Consider the following 13,784-nt stretch of genomic DNA (forward strand, 5'->3'; position numbering starts at 1 on the left):
TTTTTATTATTAAAAATATTTTTATTGAATGAAACTAGTCAATTCTGGTAGAAAGGACAGAGGCAAATAGTATAATCTTCTTTTAAAAAATTAAATTACAAGTAAAATAGAATTCTTAGTCTTCAATATTTTCTTTAAAATCCATATAAAACTTGATCTTGCAGCAAGTGCTGTCCTGTGTAAGTGAACTGTCTACTACAGAGCCAGGCAAGATACAGCTGTCGCCTGAGGACAGGCAGGCCGTAACTGCTAGCACCCAAGGTAATAGTGTCCCGTTACAAACTTTACACCATCTTATCTCATGTCCATCACTACAACAAAGTCCAACACTGAGACCAGAAGAGAAGAAAGACTGCGTCACACACAGGAAGCTGACTCTTGGGAAATACGGCTATGATGTGGACATGCGCACAGGCAGAGAACGAACACAGCGTCTTACACATGGTGTCAGATACTCCCAGGATGTTGTTAAAAGGTTTCTGCATCGTGATAGTTTGTTTTTTGTCTTTTCCTTTTAGCATATTTCCAAACACGTGTGTAGAGTAAGATCTAATCTTTTAGGCATGAAAATTATTTTTTAAACAACAACAAAAAAAAGGTTCATCAAAAAAAAAATACAGATGCTTTAAGAAATAAACTTTGAGTGTCTCCTTGCCTTTGCATTAAAGGCTGCCTATGTGGGAATCACAGTCCTCTTTATCTTCAGGTGATGATGGATGGTATCCACTTTCTGCCTTCCAAAGAGAATCCTGCTTTCGGGGAAAAAACAAAGGCAGTCAACAAAATGGAAAGGAATCAGCCCTGGTCTGAGAGCTGACTACAGAGTGGGTTTTCATCACTAAGGTCTGAGGATGTTTTGTAAACATGAAAACTTCCTGGCAGTGAGAGCAGGGGCAGGAGGGGTGCAGGAGGCAGGCTGGGCAGCTCCGTGTCTTGCCTCCCCCTGGAAAGGCTCTGGTGCTTAACAGGAGACACCTGGCCTCGGGATTCACTAAACCCGCTTGGAAGGAAGGGAGGAAGGAAGGACAGAATCCAACCAGACGAGAAAGTGCTTCCTGAGGCACAGACTCATAAAACTCCAGGTCACACAAGAGTCTTTCTAGGCAGAAGCAATGCCTTTTGAAAAATATTTTCTGGGTCAGGTCTCATTAATGTAGCCCAGACTTAACTCCAACTCATCTTTTTGCCTCAGTCTCCCAACTTCCCAAGTGCTAGGATTTTTTGAGGCAGAATTTTACCAGGTTGATGAAACTTGTGATTCTCCTGCATCAGTCTCTCCATAGGAATTACAGACTCGCCAGATGGCCCAAATAAGATTTGGGGGGACTGGGGGTAGGCAGGGTCTCTCTGTATAGCCCTGGCTGTCCTGGAACCCACAGAGATCCTCCTGTCTCTGCCACTTGAGTGCTGGGGTTAAAGAACTACGTCACCACTGCCCAGGTAAGATGCCAATTTTCAAAACTGCATGGGTACACCAACTTCGTTAGATTTAAAATTATCAGTATGGAGAACAAACTTTTTTTCAGTTTGTATTTCTCTTACAAGCAATTGGCGAGCTACTCAGGTTAATTACAGTAAAAGCAAATCAGGTTAAAGAGAGAGAACTACTGGTCGGACAGATGTGTGGCCTTGACTCTACATTATCGACGTTCCTAGTTACTTATTAATATCAATTGTGATACAGGGTGAGACAAGCAAAGGTGACCTACACATGGCCACAGTGAATGTCCAAGTTGACTTTGTCTCTTTCAATGACTCACAAGGGTGGTGTTTTCATTTGGCTCTTCTGAGACTTCTAATTTCTAGGAAAAAACAACTCCAAAATTAGTATCCAGGTTAGAGAAATTAAAAAATACTTTAGACAACTAGACACAAATATCTTTCTAAGACGTTGGGGGACTGGAGAGATGGTTTAGAATAGAAGCACTTGCTGAGCAAGCCCAGCAAACTGAATTTGATACCTGGAACTTACAGAGAAGGAGCACCAACTCCCTGAACAACCGCACAGATTGCATAGCACGCGCTCGCGCGCGCGCGCGCGCGCACACACACACACACACACGCTACTAAAAACCCTGAAATACTATGTTCTTGTATTTCACTGTGTTCTGTTTGCAGCTGGGCTACCCTAAATTCAGATTCTCCTACTTTGGTCTCCATGTATCTGGTACTCACCACTGTGCCTGGTACAAAGTCTTTGTTGTCATTCTTCCTTGACTTATTTGTATGGTAGAGAGTGAGTGAGTGTGTGTGTGTGTGTGTGTGTGTGTGTGTAAGCACACGTCATGGCACGTGTTTGTCGGTTAGAGGACAACTCTTAGGAGTTGGTTCTTTTTTGCCACTACTGGGATCCAGGATAGAGATAGAACTTAGGTTGTCACTCTTGCTGGTAAGAGTCTTTACTGCTGGAGCCATCTTACCAGGCCATCATTTTGTTGCCATTTTAAAAGATTTTTTTAAAATTACATTTACTTATCTGTGTGTATGTATGTGGCATGGGACCCAACTCAGAATGTCAGTTTAGGCAGCAAGAGTCTCTACACACAGACTCACACAGCCAGCTTAATGGCATGCTCTATCAATCAATCAATCTATCCATTCATCCATCCATCCATCCATCCATCCACCCCCCCACCCCTCTCTTTTCCTCACCCTCCCCTTCTTTCTTTACGTATTGTCTTTTTGAGATAGGATCCCTCTATGTAGCTCTTGCTGTCCTGGACCTCACGATGCAGGCAAGGCTGGTCTCTGATTCAGAGATCCTCCTGCCTCTGCACTCAGAGCACTGGATTAGAGGTGTGCGCCATCACTTCCAGCTTCGTTTATTTTATAGTTTGCTTGCATGTTTGTTTTGATTAGTGTCTTGATATATAGGCTTCGCTGGCCTGAACTCGCTATGTAGACAAGACTACACAAATATGGTGTAGAGTATATGCATACAAAACACTCATGCACATAAAATAACAAATATATATTTTTAAAAATACAAGTGTGGATGGGCTTGTAATCTCAGGGCTGGAGAGGTAGAGAGAGGTGGATCACTGAGTTCTGGGTAGCCCAAGCTGGTAATGAACTCATGATCCTCTTTCCTTGGCCTCCCATGTTTTGGGATTACAGGCACGAATCTTAAATTGATACATAAAACGTCTAGTCCTGTGTATTAGTCACAGTGCCAAGCTCCATTCAGGCTTGAGGTGCCCCCATTCTCATTTGCAGTGAGGGGCTGCTCTGGGTGTGGCTAACTACTGAGATTTATTCTTTTATTTTCTGGTCAAGCTTTAAATTACTGGAGTTCTGCTGATTTTGTAATTGAAGAGTTGATATTTACACTGGTTCAAAAGACTAAATAATATTTTAGTTTGAACAAACAAACAAACAAATAAACTGGGGCCAGTGTGATGCCTTTAGCAGTTAAAAGTTCCCGCCGCCAAGTCTGATGGTCTGAGTTGGATGCACGAGCCTGAGAGCTGTCTCCTACCGTGAGCTGCTGCACACACACACCCACTCACCACGGATACTCAACAGAACAGTGTCACAGCCCCTATGATATCAGGAGGAAGGAGTGTGGTCTGTCCCTTTCCTTCACACCCTGCTAGGAGCAGTTACGGTTTCCGTCCAATGCAAACTAAAAGTTCCAAGGAAAATCTGGAATTATTCAATCTCCTGCCCAAGCAGAATGTCTGGGAGAATCACAAAACGACACTGCTTGTCAAAGGGTCAGAAGTCTTGCTGTTTTCTGTAGGATGATGACTCTCTGGAGCTCCGCAGTGTGGCAGGCAAGCATCTCTTTCATAGAAAGGCTCTGAATTACTACCCTTTAGCTCCCAATGGTGCTGCCTCAAAAAGGCAGAGAAGATACTCAAAACTTTACCCTGCTTCCTTGTTGCAAAAACAAGAATTTTTTTTTGTTTTGTTTTGTTTTTTCTTTCTTTTTTTTTTCGGAGCTGGGGACCGAACTCAGGGCCTTGCACTTGCTAGGCAAGCGCTCTACCACTGAGCTAAATCCCCAACCCCACAAGAATGTTTTTATACAATCGTTTGCTTTTCCTGTTTTTAGCTTTAACAAGTTCAAAGGCATGGGGAGGCATGGGGAAGGCATGGGGAAGGCATGGGGAGGCATGGGGAAGGCATGGGGAGGCATGGGGAAGGCATGGGGAGGCATGGGAAGGCATGGGAGGCATGGGGAAGACATGGGAAGGCATGGGGAAAGCATGGGGAAGGCATGGGGAAGGCATGGGGAAGGCATGGGGAGGCATGGGAAGGCATGGGGGAAGGCATGGGGGGCATGGGGAAGGCATGGGGAGGCATGGGGAAGGCATGGGGAAGGCATGGGGAGGCATGGGGAAGGCATGGGGAAGGCATGGGGAAGGCATGGGAAAGCATGGGGAGGCATGGGGAAGGCATGGGAAGGCATGGGGGAAAGCATGGAAGGCATGGGGAGGCATGGGGAGGCATGGGGAGGCATGGGGAAGCATGGGGAAAGCATGGGGGAAGCATGGGGAAAGCATGGGGAGGCATGGGGAAGCATGGGGAGGCATGGGGAAGGCATGGGGAGGAATGGGGAGGCATGGGGAGGCATGGGGAAGCATGGGGAGGCATGGGGAAGGCATGGGGAGGCATGGGGGAAGACATGGGAAGGCATGGGGAGGGCATGGGGAGGCATGGGAAGGCATGGGGAGGCATGGGGAAGGCATGGGGAGGCATGGGGAAGGCATGGGGAGGCATGGGGAAGGCATGGGGAGGCATGGGGAAGGCATGGGGAGGCATGGGGAAGGCATGGGGAGGCTGTATGAAGCGTGTTGCCAAGTGCACTTCTGCTGTTTAAATTCTGTTCCCAACGTCTCCAGAATCCTTCTGCAAATGTATTCTGTCTGGAGCCAGTGTTGTATGTTTGTTTTCCAATTAACACTGATCAAAGGATTTAATCCCCTTCCCTCATCTACAAAGTGAAGGGTTGGGATTATAGATTTCTTCTGGGTCTTTCCAACTCAAAAATTCTTTCAACCCAAGTTTTTGCCCGCCTCACATAGCTTCAGCATCTTTTCGGTATGGATATGAGGTCACAGCTTTGTCCCTTTCCCTGCAGTTTCCTCTCAAATCCATTCAAGGTCATTACTGAGGAGCCTCTGTCACAGGTGACCAGCCACTGTGCACCATGATGGGAACTCTGATGGAGATACAGACATGCAGCTCACACCACAGAGGCCGAACTGAGGGAGCGCTGGGCTCTGCGACAGCAGATAGGATCTCACGTAAACCCAACGCCCTCTCTGGCCTCTTGCAGCACTGTACAGTCACGGTGCTAACACAGGCTGGCAAAACACGGAAAATGCTTTAAAAAAAAACCAAGTGTGAGCCAGGCAATGGTTGCACACACCTTTAATCTCAGCACTCAGGAGGGGAAGGCAGGCAGAGAGTTCTGAGTTCCAGGCTAGCCTGGTCTACACAGAGAAACCCTGTCTACAAAACAACAACAACAACGACAAAAAAACAAGTGTTTTAGAATGGGCTTGTAATCTCAGAGCTGGGGAGGCAGAGAAAAGTACATCACTAACCAGCTACACTGGTCTACTTGGTGAGTTCCAGTAGGAGACCTTGTCTCAGAAACTGGTGTGTGGTACCTGAGGAACACCACCGAACGGGTCCTCTGACCCCCACCAGCCTGCCTACACTTTGCACTGCCACAGGCACACATAGCCATACAATGGGATATCAATTAGCAACACAGGGGGCTGGAGAGAGGGCTCAGTGGTTAAGAGCACTGACTGCTCTTCCAGAGGTCCTGAGTTCAAATCCCAGCAACCACATGGTGGCTCACAACCATCTGTGATGGGATCTGATGCTCTCTTCTGGTGTGTCTGAAGAAAGTGACAGTGTACTCATATGACTAAAATAAATAAAAATATTTAAAAAAAAAAAAAAAGAAAGAAAGAAAGCCGACTGGAGCCAGATACACCTTAATAAAAAAAAAAAAATTAGCAACACAGCACCAATGACCCAACACCACGAACAAGTCCCAGCATATCAAGGGAAAGGTGAAGAGTACACACAGGCTGGAAGTATAGCTCGTGGGACGAAGACAGAGGCACTCAAAGCTAAGGTCGCTCACTCAGGGAATCTCCTCTGATGGAGGCGCCCTCTTCTCAGTGAACACTGCATGGTTCACATGCACGGCAACACTTACTGAAGCAGCGTGAGTTTCACTTTTTCATCAAAATGGCAGGGAAGACCTCTCGTGTGTGTGTGTGTGTGTGTGTACTTATGTGTGGTTATAAATGCCCACACATGTGAGTGAAGGACAGAGAAGGACTTGTGTGTCGGCTCTCACTCTGCCATATATATTCCTTTGAGACCGAGTCCCTCGCTGCATCTAGAGCTAGGCTGGCAGCCAACAAGACCTCCTGCCTCTGACCCCACAGTACTGGAGTTCAGAGCACACACCCGCACTTGGCCTTTTATGTGGGTGCTGGGGATTTGAACTCAGGCCCTCATGCTTATACAAGAAGCTCTCTTTGCACTGGGCCATCTCCCCAGTCCCACACTAAAATAACTCTTGATGACATTTTTTGTTTTTTCATATGTAAATTGTATGTCATTAGGATTTGGTGTTTTTGTATTGGAGGCCTTGGCAGGAGGGGGACTTCTTACCCACAGAAATGGAACCCAGGGCCTTGCATTATGTCCAAAAGGCAATACACTATTGAGCTACGCCCCAGCAACATTAATAGGAAAGCACACCAGGGCTCAGGGAGATGGCTTAGGAGTGAAGAAGCTGCCAGGCCTGAGGACCTGAGTCCAATCCGGAACCCACAGGGCAGAAGGAGAGACCTACTGCTTGCAACTGTCCTCTGGCCTCCACACATGTGCACATTCACACACACATAGTCAATACAATTTTTTGTATTGGACAGTGTTCTTGTAGAATTATTAATTATTATTATTTATTATTATTTGGGGTTTGGGTTAGAGATACAAAATCAGTCTAACTGATTTTATTACGCAGACTGCATGTTCAAAGATTGTATCGTAAGTCTGAAATGGGAAGCAGAAGCCATGAGCTCTCACTTCACAATGAGGGACCATAAGTCAGGTCTGGTGTTCTGCACATTGTTTACATAGGAAGCAACAGAATCTCCATAGCAGCTTGTACAACTACTGTTGAAACCTTACTATGGTCAGAAAAATAGCCAAAGCCAATGTGTGAAACTCTGAAAGAATGGCAGTTTTCAGCCTAGGAAGACAGTTTAGTGGGTGGATCTAGTCAAATTCCTAGATCTAAGCATCAGTGAGAAGGAATTCTAGAGAAAAGAGGAAAGTGCCACACAATGCAACGAGGGGAGAGCCGGTCACACCCACATACAGCGTCATCCCACCTTCAAGCAACGAAAAACGTTAAAGAATGAAACAGGGGTTGGGGATTTAGCTCAGTGGTAGAGGGCTTGCCTAGCAAGCACAAGGCCCTGGGTTCGGTCCCCAGCTGTGAAAAAAAAAAATGAAATGGGTTGGGAGTAGCACATACCTTTGGTTCCAGTACCTGGGAGGCAGAGACACGTGGATCCATGAGTGTAAGGCCAGGGTGAGCTACATAGAGAGCTTCAGGACAGCCAGGGTTATAGAGAGGCCATGTCTAACAAATAAACATCAAAAAGGAAGGAAGAGAGAGGGAGAGAGAGAGGAGGGAGCGAGAGGGAGAGAAGAGAGAGAGGAGAGAAAGGGAGGAGAGAAGAGGAGAGGAGGAGGAAGGAGGGGAGGAGGGAAGGAAGGGGAGAAGGGGAGAAGGGAAAACAATGAACTGTGGTGAGAGTCAGTAAGGGAGGGAATGCAAATGGTGGACCTTGGTCATATATCGATCTGAACAAAGATAAAAGACTGACAACTGATGGGAGAGAGCTATCATAGGTCAGTCATTGGAGGACACTAAGTCACAGTTGATCTTGAGTGTGGCGATGCTCTTACGCTTGTTTGTTTTAATGTCCTCACCTGCTGAGTTTGTGCCACCTGCACATAATCTTTGCACTCAGAAGGTAGAGGCAGGAGGATGGCTCTAGTCTGGTTACATAGGAAGACCTGCCCCCACCCCGCCACAGAAATCACACACCTGAAAGAGATGATGCATCTTGAAGCATCTACGAGTGAAAGGCTGTATTTTCTTAAATTTGCTCTCAAATGCTTTTGAAAAGCTATGGAGAGCCAGTGAGATGGCTCGGCAAAGGCACTTCCTGCTAAGCCTGATGTTCTGCGCTTGATCCTCAGAACTCAGTAGTAGACAACACCCCCAAACAGACACACACAGAGACAGAGGCAATGCCTTTAATCTCAGCATTAAGGAGGCAGAGGCAGGCAGATCTCCATGAGTTAGGAACACAGGACAGCCTGATCTCCATATTAATTCCAGGCTAGCCTGGGTTACAGTAAAACCCTGTCTCAAACACACACACAAAAGTAAACAAATGTAAAATTTAAAGTATATAGAGGAGGAAGATAAAATTTAAAATGGCAAGTGTTTGGTGGTTGTCAGAGATGAACAACTGTACTTTTTCTATTTTTCTACTTCTCAGCATTCTTTTTTTTTTAAAAAAATTTATTTATTTATTTATTATGTATACATTGTACAGCTTTCTGCCTGCATGTATGCAACTACAGGCCAGAAGAGGGCACCAGACCTGATTATAGGTGGTTGTGAGCCACCGTGTGGTTGCTGGGAATTGAACTCAGGACCTGTGGAAGAGCAGACAGTGCTCTTAACCTCTGAGCCATCTCTCCAGTCCCATACTTCTCAGTGTTCTTAAAGTCTTACATACACTTTAGATTGAAATTGTGGAGCCCAACATGTTAGTGCACACTTTTTTTTTTCTTTTTTCCGGAGCTGGGGACCGAACCCAGGGCCTTGCGGTTGCTAGGCAAGCGCTCTACCACTGAGCCAAATCCCCAACCCCTAGTGCACACTTTTAAACCCTGCACTTAGGAGACACAAAGATCTTTGCAAGTTTAAGGCCAGCCTGGTCTACATAGTTCAGGACAGCCAGGGTTATAAAGGGAGACCCTGTCTCAAAACAAACAAACAAAACAAAAAATAAAGACGTTTGAAACTCTGTGTGTTTTAAAACATCTCCAAGAATGTGAGTGGAGGGTAAGGCACTTGCTCCCTGAGGCCCTGAGTGCCATTTACAGTAGCAGAAAACACTGAACCAAGAGTCTGCCCTCAGGTATCCCACAAATGAGACAGAAGCAGTTTGGACACAGTGACCATTTTTGGTTTGGTCTCTCTAGACCCACAGCATGCCCTTTTGTTCTGAGCACTGCACCTCTCTTCTTGCGACCTTCATTCTATCAGAGCAGCCACCTCCCAGATTCAGACCCTATCGCTGCAAGGCACAAGAAAAGGGAATGCGGTCTGGGGACACAGAACAGTCAGCAAGTGCTGCCACACAAGCACGAGGACCTGAGCTTGCTCTCCACGTGTGGCGCCTGCTCTCCTAACCCCAGTGCTAATCATCCAGCTCTAGGTTCCGGGGAGAGACCTTGTCTCAAACAATAAGGCAGACAGCTCCTGAGTGTACCAGACACACACACACACACACACACACACACACACACACACACACACACACACACCTTCCTGCACATACACCTATACCCGCACACATTTTTTCAGAGAAAGAAAAGAGAACGCACACTTCTGTTGAAATTGTCACAGCTGATGGGCAGCAGTGTGCTCAGCTCCAGGTCCGTGACCATCTGCCGGGACTCCGCCAGCAGGCGCTGTAGTTTACTTGTAGGAGAAAAGTCATCCTGAAAATCAACGCAGTTCACAACTGTGAGGGACATTTCTAAGTGTTTCTGCACAATCACAACTTACAGACACAGACGTTATAACTCTGTCGATGGAGACACCAGTATTATAAAATGTACCCAATTCCTTTCACTTCTTACAACTTACTCAATGAAATAATGCAACATTAACAGAAATCACTGTGACTAATTTTAAGATTCTTAGACATTGATGGCTTTCCTAAATACAAACTTCAAGTCAGGAGGTATGGTGGCACACACCTTTAATTCCAGAACTCAGTAGGCAGGAAGCAGGCAGATCTCTGAGTTCAAGGCTAGCCTAGTCTACCTAATGAGTTCTAGGCCAGCCAGGACTATGTAGTGATGCCTTGTCTTAAAAAAAAAGTCAAGTCATAATTAGTAGGTCAAAGTAACTAAAACAGAACCTTGACACTGAAGGTTACGTGGGCTTTTAAAAGAATATGTGGAGATGCAATTTAGTTTAATCTGGCTATTTTATTTTATTTTTGAGAGTGAAGATCAGAAAACAAGTTAAAAGAGTCAATTCTTTTTTTTAAAATGTTTAGTCCAGGCCGGCCGCGAACTCATGATCCTCCTGCCTCTGCCTCCTTCAGCAAATCCTACCAGTGTGTGCCACCACAACTGGCAAGAGAGTCAATTCTTAAGCAGAAAATGTTAAGAGTCTGTACTCTTTCCAACATGTAAGTTGTAGGTTGTCAGGCATAGAGGCAGGCACCTTTACCGTCTCTCTGAGCAGTCGAGATGGCCTCTAAAAACAGAACACTTGTTACTGTGTGTGGAGAGAGCTCTCCATGGCATGAGGTCAGCTTTCTATGTGTACTCAGTGGATTCAGGTGGTTGGATCCGGTTTGTCAGGCTTGCTGTGATTGCCTTTACCCCAAACCAAAACACCCTACAATCAAATAAATAAGTGTAAAAGGAGCTGGTGTCTCACCAACTCGGTTTTGGTTTCTTTCTTAAGTTTCACTCTGTAGCCCAGGCTGGCCAAGAACTCACAATCACCCGGCCTCTGGCTCCAGCGTCAGGATTACAGGTGTGGACTACAGCTCTGTCCTGTTTTCCTTTTTTTTCCTTTCCTTTCTACTAGGTATGTGCAGGGAGAAATAAAGGAAATAAAGTTTTGAAGAACCATTTGATCAAAGTTTACTGTTTTCACTGTTATTTAGAACCGGACGGTCAGACATCTTCTCTTCTCTTTTCTTCTCTTCTTTCTTTTTACTGTGTAGACCAAGCTGGACTCACACTCAGAGATCTGCCTGCTCTGTCTCTGCCTTCCCAGTACAGAGATTAAGGGTAAGCCTTTTTTTCCCCTTTAATCTTTAGAAAAAGGAGGAAAATGTAGGTGTGGTGGCTCATAGCTGCAATTCAAGCACTGAAGAGGGAGACTCCATTAGAAAAGGAGGAAGAGGATGATGCTGAAGACCTGGGAGTGTGCACACCTATAACCCTAGCATTTGGGCAGTGAAGAAATTCAAGGCTGGCTGTCCTTAGCTACATGGTTGGCCATCCTGGGCTCCATGAGACCTTGTCTCAAAATAAACAAAAAACCCTAAACACACACACACACACACACACACACACACACATACACACACACGCACACGCACACACGCACGCACACCTGAACAGGGCAGGAGAGTGGAAGGAAAGCTACATCCTGTGATCTACCACCAGGCCTCATCTTGCCCATCACTGTCAACAGAATGGAGATTTCAGTCTGCATCTAGCCTCTGCTGCACCATGTCTTTCAGGTCACCAGTCCATGGCCTTTGACTGGAGACTGCTGTTACCAGGGTGTGTGTGAAGGAAGGCGTGGCTGACAACAAGCAACTGAGTGGGAGTTGTTGACAATTCTTTTTGTATTGCTGTTGGTTTCAAGTTGAAAAAAAATCAATACAACAGTTTTTGAAAGAAAAACTATTGTTTAAGAATCTCAAGGGCTAGCAAGATGCCCTAGTTCAATCTCAGGGACCCACAGTGGAGAGATAAAACCAATACCAGAAAGCTAGCCTCAGACTCCCCATGAATGCTGTGATACACACATGTACATCACACGCATGCAGACAATAATAATAAACATTTAAGAGAAGAAAAGTAAGCCAGCCAGTGGTGGTGCACACAACCTTTATCCCAGCACTTGGGAGGGAGGCAGAGGCAGGTGGATCTGAGGGTAAGGTCAGCCTACAGAATGAGTCCCAGGACAGCCAGGGCTACTCAGACAACCCGTCTCAGGAAATGAAGAGAGAGAGAGAAGAAAGGAAGGAAGGGAGGGAGGGAGGAGGGGAGGGAGGGAGGGAGGGAGGGAGGAGGGAAGAAGAAGGAAGGAAGGAAGAAGAGAAAATAACCTAAAAAGGGACAAGAAGACAATGTGGAAAGAATAAGACCAAAGTACATGGGGGGGAGCATGTGGGCGTGTGTGTGTGCTTGTGTGTGTGTGTGTGTGTGTGTGTGTGTGTATGTTTTAAAGGTCTATGATTTAAAACAAATTTAGTGCCAGAATGTGGTGGTATACATCTTTAATTCTAACAGATCAGGATGCAGAGGCAGGGGGATCTCTCTGTGAGTTTGAGGCCAGCCTGGTCTACAGAGTAATTTCCAGGACAACCAGAGCTATGTACAGAGATCTTGTTTAAAAAATTTTTTTAAAAAAGACAAAAAAACCAATTTAGGTGTATTTTATGTGTATGAGTAGCTTGCCTGCATGAATGTGCACATGTGTGCCTGATGCCCATCTTGAAACTGGAGATGGTTGTGAGCCACCAAAGCTGGGTCCTGTCCAAGGGCAGCAAGCACTACTGCGGAACCCTCTCCGGTATGCAAGGAGGAGGCCCTCAGCTTTGTGAAGGTCTAGCAATGATGCTACAAGAATAAAAGCATGGTGAGGAGAAACTTTGCTTGAGAACTTTCATGAGAAACACAAACCTTTTCATTGGATGCGGTTCTCTTGTCAGGAGGGGTCTCTGACTCATCTTCTCTTTCAGCAGACTTTGAGGAACCCAAACACTGGGGAGGCTGGATGCCAATGAGCTCGCTGCGGAATAAGACCACAGAGAAACAGCATCACACATGTGCCACTCATACACTTACAGGTATGTTAACAGGACAAAGAAGTGACAAGGTCTTGCTGCGTAGCCCAGGCCTCAAACTTGCTATAGCTCCCATGCTGGACTAGAACTCACTTGCCCTCTCCTCCACAGCCTCTGGAGTGCTGGCAAACAAGCATACATCACTACCACTAGCTTAAATATGTTTTTGAAATGAGAAGTCAAGGTTGGGATAGTGTAGATCTAGATAGAGTATAATACATTAATGCATATTTTTGCAAGTAAGAATTAAAATCAGTAGTTCAGGTTAACTATAAAAGTAAGGAATTTCCTTCTACAAAAAAGTACAGAGGTGGGCCTAGATACACAGCTCACTGATTAAGAGTGTGTGCTTTTCTTACAGAGGACCCAAGTTCACTCCTAGCACCCACATAGTTGTTCAACTCCGGCTTCCAGAGATCTGACACCCTCTTCTGTCCTTACAGGCAACTGCACATGTATATGTGTGTGCATGTGCATGTGCACGTGCACGTGCACACACACACACACACACACACACACACACACACACAAATGCAGTTAATTTGTTTTTTAAGTACTAGGGGTGCAAGCTCACTAGTAAGGAGCTTTATTAGCATCCTCAGCCCTGGGTTCAAACCATGAAATAAAAGAAACTAAGTTCTAGTGAAAAAATAAAGAAGGTTCTAGGGACAGGATCCCACAGAAGGCAGCGCAGGTACGAGTAACAGTGTAAGGTTTAGTTGTGAAAAGCTAGGCTTCGGCTTGTGAAACTGGCAAGTGTCCCTGCCTTGGTGACAGTGGAGCAACGCTGAGCTGCTGACTACTTCCCCGCAGGTAGAGAATCTCAGGAACCACACAGGACAGCAGGCACCTGTGGTTCCCCTCACCACAGACCTTGCTTGTTAA

At 45.8% G+C, this 13,784-nt stretch overlaps 1 protein-coding gene across 7 annotated transcripts in view; it reads right to left on the reverse strand.

The window, feature by feature from the left end:
* Ccdc62 (coiled-coil domain containing 62) overlaps positions 1 to 13,784 on the reverse strand; it is a 37,748-nt gene continuing 23,964 nt past the window's right edge. For 4 of the 7 annotated variants that reach the window (XM_032886613.1, XM_032886611.1, XM_032886615.1 and 1 more), the window contains 4 exons: positions 12,736 to 12,844; positions 9,676 to 9,792; positions 1,710 to 1,802; positions 1 to 749 (listed from right to left, as the gene is read on the reverse strand). In XM_032886613.1, the coding sequence (XP_032742504.1) occupies positions 1,749 to 1,802; positions 9,676 to 9,792; positions 12,736 to 12,844 (280 nt within the window). In that variant the 3' untranslated portion in view covers positions 1 to 749; positions 1,710 to 1,748. Of the gene's footprint in view, positions 753 to 1,709; positions 1,803 to 9,675; positions 9,793 to 12,735; positions 12,845 to 13,784 lie in introns of all 7 variants that reach the window. The other 3 variants (XR_004386004.1, XM_032886612.1, XM_032886614.1) reach the window with 2 other exon arrangements.

The sequence above is a fragment of the Rattus rattus genome, chromosome 16 (assembly GCF_011064425.1).
Source record: "Rattus rattus isolate New Zealand chromosome 16, Rrattus_CSIRO_v1, whole genome shotgun sequence".
In the NCBI taxonomy this organism is placed as follows: domain Eukaryota; kingdom Metazoa; phylum Chordata; class Mammalia; order Rodentia; family Muridae; genus Rattus; species Rattus rattus.